The sequence below is a fragment of the Rhipicephalus sanguineus genome, chromosome 2 (assembly GCF_013339695.2).
Source record: "Rhipicephalus sanguineus isolate Rsan-2018 chromosome 2, BIME_Rsan_1.4, whole genome shotgun sequence".
In the NCBI taxonomy this organism is placed as follows: Eukaryota; Metazoa; Arthropoda; class Arachnida; order Ixodida; family Ixodidae; genus Rhipicephalus; species Rhipicephalus sanguineus.
This window is the reverse complement of record NC_051177.1, coordinates 92,239,427-92,253,980: the sequence shown is the minus strand read 5'-3', so window position 1 is coordinate 92,253,980 and position 14,554 is coordinate 92,239,427. Positions and strand designations below refer to the sequence as shown.

Here is a 14,554-nt window from a genome sequence, read left to right as displayed (position 1 = left end):
AATTGTGAAGAAGGGAGTCGTTGGTCTGAAGAACGAAGGGAGTCGTTTGACACCCCAAAAGGTCATCATATGTATAGCGAGGCGATTACCACCCAAAGGTAGTCAGTACAGACACCCTTTTTTTAAGAGTGTGTTTCGAAGTTCGTGGGCGTCCTCTATACATTCTTTTCAGAGCGCAACTCTTAGGCGCTCGTTCCTGCGTTGAGCGGCGTCGCCGTTGCCGTCGGTGCGTAACCGATAGAGCGAACGAAGACGAAAGAGAGACAACGCGGAGTAAGTCATTATCACGAGCCACTGGCCTATAACCTCATTTTCTTCTTCCATCTCGCGCGCTGGCCCCTCGGTCGGAGCTCGTGCGCATGCAGGGCTGGCACGTGCACTGCGGCTGCTTGTAGCATAGCGCGGAAGCAAACGAGGACAAAGAAGAAGTACAGGACGAACACAAGCGGCTGGCTTCTCTTGTCGTAAGCGGGGCTGTCGGCGTTTTTGCTTGGCTCGCGACGCCTGCAAATGCACAGAGTGGTGTGCGTAGCACTAGAGCGCTAGCAGTTTTTGTGGCAATATGTCACGACTGTTACATTGCTACAACTGCGTATAGCCAAATCTTCAAACATAGTTGGCGTTGCCCCCAACATGAAGCTGCGCTCCGAATTCGCATTAGACTGTATAGTAATCGTCGGTGAATTTTTAGGATGCGTAGCAGCTCTTTGACTAGCCTGTGTACGCTGTCCGTCCGCATAAACGCGAGGCAACGCGTTTCCGCGCGCGCAGGTGTTGGAGCGGTGCCAAGTAGGTCACGCCGCAGCTGGGCGTTGACGTCACGCACCCCTCGCGCCCCTCGCACGCTTCCCTCGCACTGACCTCCATTAAAAAGGCTGGACGGCGCATCCCCGCTCTGCGAGGCGGGCGCTTGTGAGCCACCGAAGGTCCCCTCTTTGTCCTGGAAGCTGGCGTCTTCTGTCCGTCTTAGTCGCGCAATTCAAGTATTCTCGGGTGGCAGCTGTTGTTATGATCGTTTTTTTCCTTTTATTTTTTCAAACTCTGCGATTACGCCTCACTTTAGACGCCGACGAACGCTACACGAAAGATGACAGACGCCGCGCCGACACCGTCCGAATACGGCGGGAGTGCTGCAACGTACAAAATGCGTAAAAAGTAACAAACTTTGAGGTACTTACGCGTGAAATGTCTTCCCTGACGACTTTTCCGGTCGATTCGTACAGTTTACTGCGCTACAGGCAGGCATTTCTTTAAAAAAGAAGAGAAAGCTCTCGCGGCCGGCAGCAATTGACTAGTGATGTCGGTGGCTCCCGGACAAAAACGGTGGCTTCCGGTGGTTTATCACGCCCGTGTGCTCGATGTAGAGTTACTGTATATGTTACCTTTAGGTAGCAGAGTTGCGCATCTGTTTTCCAACGCCGCTAGTAACCACGCATTGCGGAGAAGCTGCCGCTTGGGCCAATTTTTTTATTTCTCGACGCCGCCGCTGCAGCGAACTGAATTAACACTAGCCATCGACAGCCAATGTTTATCGCCGGTCTTCGACACGCCAGACAGGTTTAATCGGCGACACAGTAGGCATGTCGCCTGCAAAAACGAAGTGCGACTTCACCGCATAGCTGTGGTTGCTAGCCGGACCTATGCGCTACTCTGCTACCTAAAGGTAGCATATACAGTGACTCTAGCTCGATGCGCCATCCAGCTGCTCCTAGTGGAGATCAGTGTTCCCTTACAGGTGCTCGCGTACGTCACTCTCTCCCTCACCCGCCGGAGCGCCGCAGCTGCCGGCTGCCTCCCGTGTATGCTTTTCAAACAAACGTTTACGCTAGTAAACGCTACACCGAGTTTCGCTTCAAACGAATCTTCCAGCGCTCACCGCAGCACCCGCGTTAGCGCCGTTCACCCGTGACGCCACCCGTGCGCAACGCTGCTGCTTCGCATCCCATCAGCTTTCCCTTCGGGGAGATGGTCCAATTTTTTGGTGTAAAGAACGCAAACAGCGTCTTAACTAAATCATTTGTAAGAAAGTGGAAGCACACCACTCAGCTGTAGAGATCGCGTATTCCTGCAGCGTTTCTCAATCATCCGCCGATTTTATTGATAATTCACGTTTTTAATCATCGGCATACAAAAGGGGGATTTGAATGAACACGCATTCTCCAGGTTGTTAACAAAGACGTTAAAAAATAACGCGCCTAATATAGACCCTCGTGGGACACAAGAATGGCATACACATGTCAAAGAATATTTCGCACCAACGCCTAGATGGTTTTGTCCGCAAACAGAGTTCCTTATTTAGCGTGCACGGGCTGGAACTAACACCATAGGCTGAGGCCTTCTCGAATAAGTGGATTATTAGCAATGGTGTTAAAAACATCAGACTGGTTTAAGTACATTGTTTTTATGGTGAAGGTAGAAAACCCGAGGCACTGCCCAGACCAAGGTAAAAGTTTAATACACATACACAAAAGGACTTTTCGACTCCCACACGGAAGCATTGTTCACAAGTAAAATGAAAACATGTGTCCTAGCAGGTCGCTTTATATTGTTTCTAACGGAAAGGTTGGCAACAGCGGAACCCTCAGAATGGTAAGAAACCTAGTTTGTCTCCACTAGAGTCACTGTATATGCTACCTTTAGGTAGCAGAGTAGCGCATAGGTCCGGCTAGCACCACAGCTATGCGGTGAAGTCGCACTCCATTTTTGCAGGCGACATGCCTACCGCGTCGCCGATAACATGTCTGGCGTGTCGGAAGGCCGGCGATAAACATTAGCTGTCGATAACTAGTGTTATTGAGTGAGCTGCAGCGGCGGCGTCGAGAAATACAAAAATTGGCCCGAGCGTCAGCTTTTCCGCAATGCATGGTTGCTAGCGGCGTTGGAAAACAGATGCGCAACTCTGCTACCTAAAGGTAGCATATACAGTAACTCTAATCTCCACAATACTTCTAATAAACGCATGCTGACAACTGTTAATTTCGTGCTTCCTTTAAAACAGAGAGATGCCTAAGTATAGCTACTGTAAATGTTGCTTAGCGGTGACAGGGCGACTGCGTCGTTATAGCACCGGTTGGCATTCCATGCAACTGCGTTTCAGGTTATTGAACGACGCTGCGAATGTTGTGGCCTTTCGAGAACAACCTTAGAGCGCTCTAGTTTCGGACTCTCGTAAATTGCAACGACGCTAAAGATAGAGAAATGCGTTAATGAAATGCTGGAGACGGTAGCCTGGCTATTCGTCTGGTTATGATACGCACGCACGCACGCACGCACGCACGCACGCACGCACGCACGCACGCACGCACACACACACACACACACACACACACACACACACACACACACACACACACACACACACACACATATATATATATATATATATATATATATATATATTATATATATATAGATATATATATATATATAGACCAGGACGAATTTTTCGGCAACTAAGAGGCTTTATTTCTGAGAAGTCCGTATGGATTTCCTTGTGGCTTCGTGCTACAAATGGGTGGTTGTCTATTTTCCCTTTCTTAACCTTCCGCAAAGACACCTAATGGAACACTTGGTCAATATCGTTTATAGCGCTGTTTAATAAGAAAACTACGAGAATTTTTCAAGCTGCCATGGTTCAAAGAGTGTTACGACTCCTACGGCGCGATGACCCAGTTTTTCTTGTAATTCTATTGCACCAATAAAGCATAAAGCAGCTGTAGAGAGTCCAGTTCTGATGCCGCCAGCTGCATCTAATACGACCCACTTTTAATAACGAACCAAGATAGAAAGAAATAAACTGTGTCAGTACATTGCGGGAAACTTCCTCTTTCAGGACTAGGCTACTGCTGCACGAAGTCATAAAAAGCGTCACTCCCATGAAGGTACCACGACTTAAATATTGTAGCGCGACTTCATATATCTACGTGTAACTTCCAAACAGTTAGTGTTTTAAGCCTTTTCCCCAGTGAAATCAGCGTTTGCTAATGTTTAACTCTTAAGACAGAAACGTATACAGGTCTTGCGGCTAGACAATGCTCAAGTTCAGGTATGTACAAATGCTAGCCATGTCGTTCTGACCGTGCTTTGATAATCTGTTCGGCACGAATATCTCTAAATGCATAACGAGAACGCACGCCTCTTGTATTGCAGAGGGAAAAAAGCCACGATGTCCAGTGACAAGAATGGGAACATTCTGGATGCCGTTGCATCCCCTGAAGATTTGCGAGAGGTTGCGCAGCAGGAGATGGGTGAAACGGCTGCAGTAAAGGAGCAGGCTTTGATCCAGCTGAGAGAGCTAATCCTAGTAGGTTAAACTGCATCGAAAGAGTACTTTGTAATAGCTTATTCGAATATTCACCACTGTCTTTTTTATCACGATTCATCGATTGCGTTTCTTGTCACTAGGTGTACCGGTAAATTTCATCGATAAAACGTGCTCAAGATATGTCTAAAACGCGGTAACATTTCGGCTTTTACCAGTACCATTCAAATTGTCCAGTAAAACTGCAAAGAAGTGTTCATATCTATGTTATTTAGATGAGAAACTAAAATTGTCGCTGCGAACAGTATTCGGCGATCTCAATAGCAGTACTGACCAAAAAGTGATCAAGACATCTTCTCGTACTGGAAGTGAAAACAAATCCCTTTCAGGTGACTCTTCTGATCTTTCGTTTTTGACACGTCCCACACAACCAGGTGAACCCTTACTCGACTGTCCTACGGATGAATCCTTTCTCCTCAAGTTTCTACGAGCTAGAAAGTACGACGTGCAGAGCACCTTCAAGAATGTTAAGAAGTACTTCAAGTTCGAAGGGACTACCCGGAGATGTTCGAAGAACTGAAGCCTTCCAACGTGCCTTTCGACGATGCCTGCCGTAAGCACCGACTTGTCACGGTGTCCCGGAACAGACCCTAAGGGGAGAGCTGTGGTAAAGTTCAGAACAGGTGAGGTCGATGAATCTCAAACGTCGTTCTTCAATTTAAAATTATCTTGTTTGCCGGCGCACCAGCCTCTGAATATGTCGTTTTGCCCTGCCATATCCTGTTCTTTCTTGTCTGTCTCGTGTTGGCTTGTTCGTCTTTCTGTCAGTCCGTATGGCGTTGCCCACCCTACTCTGCCGGTCCTTCGTAGCTTATCAACAAGTGTATTGTTCCTTGAGAAACGCCGCAGACAGACGGGACACAGTTTAAGTATGGATAAGGTTAAAATAGATTACTATTCTTGTTGATAAACCTGCACTGTTCACTTTAATATGTTACCGGTGCACTTTAATGGACTGAAGATGCTGATAACTATTTGGCGATTACCCTTTAGGGAGTTTCTGCTTTAAATGTTTTTCTTTCCATAGTTTTTTTTTCGTGGTGCATTTCAAACAACAGAACTACAATTTCGGCATGGGGTGACTAACTGTAGCCACGTGCCATGATTGGTGACGTCAGAACCAGTGCGAATTACACGGTGCATTTGTACTTGTGGTCACGGCTGTCGCTCGAAGCGTTGCCCCGTCGTAAGGTAAGGCGCACGGCCTTCTCTTCGAGATCTTGAGAATTTCGCGCCACTTAGCCGTTTAAGAGCCTATGACACAATTGCCCAACTATTGATTTGCGCGCATATGCGTCACAAGGTGCAAACTGGTGAGGATCTCCTTGAGAAGCCTGGCCATTACGGGTTATGGTTACCTTTTCACCAATGGAATACTAACACAGTCTGTCTAGGCCAGAGAAATGAAATAAAAAATTGTCACCTTATTTATTCCTCTTGACAAGGTCGTTGCCTTGCTTTAACGCCAGGACTGCACTGCCCTAAAGAACAAAACAACCATATATAAAACATTTTACTCGGTCTCATATATATAAGTGGACGACGCTATATTCAGATACGCAGAAAGTGCGAACAACTGGACCAGCTTGAAGAGCGTGCATAAAAAAAGATGCGACGAAGGCTGACCTTGCACTGTCTGGTTTTCCTCGAGTTTTTTATTTTTATTTAAGCTCTACTCAATGAATATTAATCACTGCCGGAGCCCGAGATTTCTATCTCCCTCGATCCGTTTTTAAAGGAGCGCTGACGCACGCTTTCGGAGTTGTCAATGTTTTATCGCGTGCGTTTTTTAGTAACATGCGCGCGGCTGTCAAGTGGGGGCGCTGCAGGAAAGATTTATACGCTGTATATTCAATTGATATCAGGTTGATCTCGAAATGTCCGCCGTGGCGTCATTGAGATTATCGTGACGTGACGACACAGAGCGGCGTTTTCTGACGTCTTAGAGGAACATGGAGAAATATGTGGACTTGGGCAATATCAAATAAACAAGATTGATCCATCATTTCTTCGAACTGCGCTATCGTTTTAGAAGCTGCATTGCAGCAAACATGTGCGTCATGACGTCATGGCGCATACATGTAATTGCTCGGAAACCGAAACATTACAATGCAAAAAAAAATTATTTGCGTGCGTATTAACACTTGAAAAGCGTAACAGTAGAGGACTCGGTTCGAGCTTTATTGAAACAAACATTTAACAGTCGCACAAAGAAAGTTTGTCTCCACATACACGCTTACTGTGATATCCGATGCATCAGTGAATCATATTATCATAAAGTGCCCGCAGCATGGCGTTGATTCGCTGGCGGGATCACTTGAATAGCTATCATGAATAGACGGGCTCTCACAGTGGGGTCATGCACTGATAAGCAGATAAGCAGGGTCATGCGGTGAGTTCTTCGTACAAACAGCCTAAATATCAATAAACGCTTCTTCTCGCCCTCGTTCTCTCTCGCGATTAAAGGAAGCAAAGGAGCGCGAGATAGAAGGAAGTGAGCGAGGAACCATTGTTTTATTGACACTAACTTATGGACTACTTATAAAATAATTACTCGATACGGTAAAAAGGAGCGCGATAAAAATACCGTACGTCTTATCCAGATTGAAAAAAAAAGAAAAAAAGCTGAGCGCCGCTTCCAATGCGGGATGTACCAGGTTCGATTCCCAGTGCCGACGGGAACCCACCGGTTTTTCCTAATGAATAGAGGAGTACACCGACCTGGCGTTCGGTTGTTAATGGGTAGTCGTCTCGAAAGGTGGCCCCATAAGGTTCTGTAAAAAGGTCCTTGGGCGCACCTTAACCCATCAAAGCATTGGTGAAATAGTCGTGCATCCACCGCTGCTGAGGGAGGCACACTCTAAGAAAAAAGAGAGTCAAAAGAGGGTCATGGAACCGTGACTCTCTTCGGGTCCATCTGACCCCTTTTGGAAGGTACAGGCAGAGAAAAAGAGTTCGCATTTGGGAAGGAGTCACTGGACCCTCCTGAAGCGCGTTTCGATTGGCTTCGGTATACGGAAGAGCCGCCGTATACGCCATACATATCGCACGCTCGCCCTTTGGCGCCGTTGTGGCGCGTTCCTCGGCAGCGTAGACTGGGTTGGCGCCGGGGTGGCGCGCCGCTCTCCTCTCTCAGTCGCCTCAGTCAGGGTCGGTTTTTCGTATACCTCCCATAGGACGCGAAATTCAAACGCTCCGCCGACGCAAGCGCCGACAGCGCCGAGAGCGCAATTGAGTTACGCCTCTTGCAGAAGGCCGCCAAGCTCAAAGGGCGATGACGTAGCGATTACGTGCTTACGTCGTCATGGCAACAGTAACAACAGCCGCTCGCCTCCACCCCTCTTCCTCCCTCTCCGCGGCGCCGTTTTCTTTCTATTTTTTTTTGTGCGCTTGCTTTTCTCCTCTCCCATGTCGCGCACCGTTTTTATTTTGTGCGCTTGTTTTTCTCCTTTCCTATGCGCCGCGCCGGGATTTTTTTTTTTTTTTGTTCGCGTGCGCTCGCGCGCGTGCTGTGCTTGGCCGCGCATTCGCGTTTGCCCGCAGCAGCATGTGCTAGAGCATAAAGGATGAATCCACCTACAACATTTCTGTTACCTCTTTTATTGTTCTGTTTCCTAAACTCAAGATATGCATGTAAGGGGCACGATACAAGTTCAGGAGAAGAACAGAAGGGAAGAATTCACAGTGTGTGCATGACTAAACACAAAAGTTCATTGTAAAATTTAGAAATGAAAAAATCGAACACATTGGAAGTGTAAGCCCTTTGACGTACACATATAAGAAACACGATTTTCATTTGGTGCGATACCGAGCAAAGTGCAGAGGAGCCTCTGATGAGAGGTAATCATGTAGTTTAAAGAAATGTCAGTGCATGACAAAAAGATAACGAAGCGCAAATATGTAATATGAAATAATATTGCAATGATTTACTTATTAACCGTTGAAATGATACGAAACACAAAACAACCACTTACATATTTGCTCAGATTTTGCACAAATATACATGAAATGCTGGACACCTTCACCAGAAACAAAATGAAAAAGATAAGATTTAGCACAGTAAGTAGTACATGCGCTAAAAAGCAGACACAATAGTATGCAAGACACATGTACCGAACACTACTTGAAAGTTAGTTGGTGGCAACGGGATGCAGGCCATGGTCAGTTTATGCAGCAGCACATGACATTCGAAGAAAGGCGTATTACTCAACGACCACGTGAAAGAAGCCTATACGCAGCTTTCTTTCACCGGAATACAATGCCAAGCTGAATATACGCCACTGAAGGGGAACGTCATGTTGGGTACACTGGCACTTCATTGTGATAAACACAAACAGTAAATTCTGCATATAGGACATGTCTCATGCCTACACATGAATCCTTAGAGCGGTTTTTCCATAGGCAATGACAGAGACAATATAAACACACAAAACTATCTTCAGCCGTAAGTACATAGCATATTCACGCACCGAGAAGAAGCACTGGGGGCAGGGTAGAAAGCTGGTCCATTGAGTTGCGGATCGAGACTTCGCAGAGCTGATTCTACAGCTGTTAACCACTCCTTGGGCAAACACATCAGTTCTGCCTTCTCGAATACTCCGAAAACGTTTCCGTCCTGAAATAAAGCAATTGAAAACATTAATTCCAACGATACAAATTACGCAGTAGCATGAGGCAAACGTAGTTTCGTCGTCTCGGCTCAGTGCAAGCTGCGATACATAGGCAGTTTTAGAATAACGTACGCTATTGTAGCGTGCGGCTCGCTATTTCCGCCACTACGGGAGCCCGCAAGCGGTTAGCGTACGACGCATGACAGTTGCGCGAAAAGCCAACGCAAAGCTTTCGTACGCTATTCTAAAACTGCCTATGAGTTTCAGGAAGCGTATTTAAACGATGGCGAGTGATAAACAGGCAAAAAAAGCAAAACGCACTTCCATCACGCAGTTCTGTCAAGACGCAAAAGTTTAAACTATGAGTCTCAAGTTCTTTCATTTCATTCCTTCTAGGAACAGCGATATTAACTGCAACATCGTGCTTTTCACGATTCAGCGTAATTAAAAAAACAATAACTGTGTTGTCCAACTGCAATTCGTAAATGTGTGGCTGCGAACGCAAGCCGCATGCTCACCTTTAGTTTTTCGGAAACCTCGAAGAATCTTGCGGAAACTCGGCCGGTCTTGAAGTATCCGTGCACGTTCCATGATGTACGAATGGTGCGTGCCGTTAACCACCACGGCGGCGAGAGCGCACAAACACGCAAACACCACGAAAACTCCACACGCCGGCAAAGCTCGCTTATGTAACGGACATCACGAAACTTCATATCAAGGCCGGCGATAGGACGGGTCCTGTATGGCGGCGACGGAGCACGGCTGACAAAACGACCACTCGATAGTCTCAAGAGCGAAACAATGACCCGCTAACCACAACAGGAGACTTGAAGGTGTCCGCCAAGAATAACCTCCTGCACGGCAGCCTGGTGCCGCTATCAGCACTCGCTTCGTGCACAACGGAACTTTCGAGGAATTCAAAACTAGGCGTCGCGGCGCGCTCGCGGCCGGCGCGGGGGCATGGCTTTGCCGGCACGGCGCAGGCTGCCATTGGCTGCTTTAATTTGAATCTCCATGAACAATAGCGCCAATTCACATTCGTTACGGCCCCTTTTAAGAGGCCGCCGAACTAGCAAATTATCAAGATGGTGTCGGGTGACGCATCATGACGTAATTCTTGGGGACGCCGGAGCGGCAGTGTTCGGGTATTAGTATCCTGGTCTTTAGAATGCGTTGCGTGGTTGCGTAGTTGAGCGTCTTCGGTGGTGTTGACGCCGGCTCGAGCCGTGCACGAAGTGAAGCGGGTGACGCTTGGAGGCGGATCGGAATATTCATGGAGCTGCGGACACCGACAACGGGCGCCAGGTTAACACGGTGAGGTGTATGCTTTCGTAGGTACTAATTATACAGCTTTAGCTGGGCGTCTGCAGCAGCGCTGCGGAACTGCCAGCCATTCCAACAGTAGCCTGTATCCGCGGGGCTGTTGCGGATGCCCAACCAGAGCTTCAGTTAACGAGTTGCCACCGTTATGCGCGTTGCTGTACAAGCTCCCATAAAGTGAGCGATGCAAACAATAATCGAGGGTCATTTCTTGCTGATCGCACGTCGTGTCTGCACTACTGAAGGTGCAAGATGTCGTTTTGAGATGCACTTTAGTCTACTTCATAGTAACATTTCCATCGACCTTGAGTGTGCAACGTGCTTCCACGCGTGGGAACGTGAAAAAAGAAAGCCTGTGTACAGAACGCTCAGACGCACTACATGTAATGGTTTTTGTTGGCTTAAAGACGGTAGTTTGAGGTGCAGATATAGTACGGTGGCTTCCAGAACGTACGCGGTAGTCATTCAAGTTGGACACGCCTCGCCGGTAAAGTGAAAAAGCTCTAGGCTTTCGACGGCGCGCGTTGTTGTGGCCGCCGGCGTGCACTCTTTTCCCTCGTTTCTGTTTGCTGTTTTCGTGGTTTGCATACACTGAGATTACGTTGGGCGCTATAACAGAATCGAGTGAGTGTACGTGATTGTGGGAGTTATGTGCGCTAATTCTAGCATATGACATGTCTGATCTCGACGTAGACGGCGTACGCACGCGCTGGGTGTCGTTTGGGCCCTAGTACTTGCATCTGTTTATCTGAGTATTTAAGGATGGGTTACGTTTGTAAAACATGCGGTCAATAACCGCTCACGGCATGCCCCTGGTTGCCGGAGGATGTGCTTTGTTGTTTTGTTGTTAGCCTTTATTATGTCTGTGTGAACCACTTGTTGTGTAGGTTTTGCAAACCTTTACTGCAATTTCATTTTCTCATCATAATATCACGTTCTGCTTTTCAGATACCGTTTTTCATGGTGCTCACGCTGGACAGGAGCGACAACCTAGCAAGCCACAAGTCTGATGCCTCAAGCCGTCACCACTTTTTGATTTAGTCTTAATCACAAGGAATAAATATGGAAACATGATGGCTGTTTATTTAGCACCATATGACACTGTGCCCATCACAGTCACACATTTTAGTTGGCTATACTCATAGAAGCATGTAAATGAGGAATACCCAAACTTCTTCATTGGAAATCACAGACCATCTTTTCGCGCTTTCTATATAACTTTGCTGGAAAATATGTGTTGTTTTGACGGGTTTTATTAAAATAATGCTAAAGCTGAACTATTCATTTTTACAGTCGCTGGCCAGTACGGCAAGTACTATTGGACTTGCTGAAAATGAATACTCCACTATTTTCAACAGTAGTCGCGCAAAAGTAGAGCAAGGATCAAATGAGTAGCTTAAAATACTTGTGGAGTCGCTTGATGCTTCGGTGTGGGTCCCCTGACCCCCTAGGAGCGTTACCGGCAAGAGTCGTCTGACTCCCTATAAGCGGTAACGTGATCCTCCCGATGAAGTCTTTGCACTCTTCCTAGAGGGTCAGGGGACTCTCCTAGAGCGAGCCGACCCTCACCCACCAAGAGAGTCACCGTGACTATTTAAAGAGAGTCCTATACGTGGCAAGTCAGAACTCTCCGAAAAGAGTTACGCATACTCTTTTTTTTCTTAGAGTGCAGGGGACTGCTGCCGCCGGGGACCTAGCGGCAAAATAGGGACAAGCGCACTTCCGCCCTGGTGCTCGGCAGAACGAAGTTCATAGTCGCTTGGGTGGGCACCCACCCTGTGGGAAATGGGCGGCATGGGACCGCCAGCCCTAAAAATAAGATCATCCTTCTTTTTTTGTTTTTCCACGTTGCGGCTCCGTTGCGCTCGCTACAACTTGCACCATCATGCGCGCCAACTGGCTGATGCGGTCCAAAAAACCACCGCCAGCTTATCGGCCTACCGCTGCAACGGAGCCGGCGAGTCGCGGCCGCAGCTGATTTCTTTCGCCCCAACTGGCTGGCGCGGTCCAAGAAACCACCGCCAGCTTATCGGCCTACCGCTGCAACGGAGCCGGCGAGTCGCGGCCGCAGCTGATTTCGTTCGCGCCAACTGGCTGATGCGGTCAAAGAAACCACCGCCAGCTTATCGGCCTACCGCTGCAACGGAGCCGGCGAGTCGCGGCCGCAGCTGATTTCGTTCGCGCCAACTGGCTGATGCGGTCAAAGAAACCACCGCCAGCTTATCGGCCTACCGCTGCAACGGAGCCCGAGTTGCGGCCGCAGCTAATTTCGTTCGCGCCAACTGGCTGACGCGGTCCAAGAAACCACCGCCAGTTTATCGGCCTACCGCTGCAACGGAGCCAGCGAGTCGCGGCCGCAGCTGATTTCGTTCGCGCCAACTGGCTGATGCGGTCAAAGAAACCACCGCCAGCTTATCGGCCTACCACTGCAACGGAGCCGGCGAGTTGCGGCCGCAGCTGATTTCGTTCGCGCCAACTGGCTGACGCGGTCCAAGAAACCACCGCCAGCTTATCGGCCTACCGCTGCAACGGAGCCGGCGAGTCGCGGCCGCAGCTGATTTCGTTCGCGCCAACTGGCTGATGCGGTCAAAGAAACCACCGCCAGCTTATCGGCCTACCGCTGCAACGGAGCCGGCGAGTTGCGGCCGCAGCTGATTTCGTTCGCGCCAACTGGCTGACGCGGTCCAAGAAACCACCGCCAGCTTATCGGCCTACCGCTGCAACGGAGCCGGCGAGTCGCGGCCGCAGCTGATTTCGTTCGCGCCAACTGGCTGACGCGGTCCAAGAAACCACCGCCAGCTTATCGGCCTACCGCCGCAACGGAGCCGGCGAGAGCGGCCGCAGCTGATTTCGTTCGCGCCAACTGGCTGATGCGGTCAAAGAAACCACCGCCAGCTTATCGGCCTACCGCTGCAACGGAGCCGGCGAGTTGCGGTCGCAGCTGATTTCGTTCGCGCCAACTGGCTGACGCGGTCCAAGAAACCACCGCCAGCTCATCGGCCTACCGCTGCAACGGAGCCGGCGACTCGTGGCCGCAGCTGATTTCGTTCGCTCAAAGCACGGCTGAAAGCAGCACGTTCACTGCCGCGCGAATGCGCTAGTCACGTGTTTCTCTTTTTTTTGTATTTCGCGGGCTTGTTTTGCAGCTTGGAAAAAATGGTATACGTGAGACTTTCTTTACCGCAAATAATGCGATGGGTGTTTCTGAAGATGCTTTCGAACTTTGCAAGTCGCAATGTTTGCCTAAATGCAATATTTAGCAATTTATTTAATAATCTTTATTGACAATATAATTAATTACGAAACGAAAAATTGTCTGTAGTGCGCAAGGTGACTGTCAGCAATTTGCAACGGATTTCACTCGCTGCCTCTAATATTGTATTTCTAACCCTTGGCTAAAGATAGCTGGGACACCCTGTATCTATATATATATATTATATATATATATATATATATAATATATATATATATATATATATATATATATATATATATACAAGTTACAACGGCATCTTCAAGCCTCCCTTTTTTTTCGCCAGGTGCCTGGAACACGGACATATGCTCGCTGAATGACTTCTTCAGGATCACCTTAGTACACGCCGAACATGCCCTGCTTCGAGAAGAATTTCAGATCAGGGGCATCGTGGCCATTCTAGACATCAGGGGCCTCAGCGTCTTCCACATTACTCACTACACGCCTTCAGCTATAAAAAAATTTATTACACTGTTCAGGTCAGTGGAAAGCAGACGGTGCACTTTTCATGCGAATCATTCTATGGTTAGTCACACCACGCGTTTTTTTTAACGTGTTTTTGATATGTAAAAAACATACTGAAACAATTTTCATATTTGTGCACAAATCTATTAAGCCAGTAGCTTAAGTTTTTCGGATCAGACCAACTTCAGAGCTCTGAGTGAAGCGTGTAGGCTATACACACTTCACACAGAGCATGGCGCAGATTTAAATCTTTGAGATGCTTTGTACACAGTTGTGTACACGACTTGTTTTTGCTAGTTGTGTCGACTAGTGGCTAAGAAAGAGCAAGATACATTGACCGTTGGATGAATTGAACATCCTGCATAACAACGTTTCTTCGTTTAGGTTCATTTTGCAGTGTACTGTTGGACATGATCACTTTGCGGAAGACACTACCATATTTAACGAGTCAGTCGACGTGTTGCTTCTCGTGAGCCATGTCAAAAGTATAATTTTTTTTGCTCAAAGTGGACACAAGGGGATATGAGTCTGCACTACATTTCTAGCCTGAGATATGGCTCTCTTTATGCAAAAAACAGAACATGA

The 14,554-nt window shown here is 47.9% G+C and overlaps 1 protein-coding gene across 1 annotated transcript in view; it reads left to right on the top strand.

The window, feature by feature from the left end:
• Positions 1–14,554, top strand: part of LOC119383381 (alpha-tocopherol transfer protein-like) — a 51,281-nt gene extending 36,727 nt beyond the window's left edge. The window contains exons 2-3 of the mRNA XM_049412882.1: positions 13,791–13,983; positions 14,548–14,554. Coding sequence (XP_049268839.1) covers positions 13,791–13,983; positions 14,548–14,554 — 200 coding nt within the window. The remainder of the gene's footprint in view (positions 1–13,790; positions 13,984–14,547) is intronic.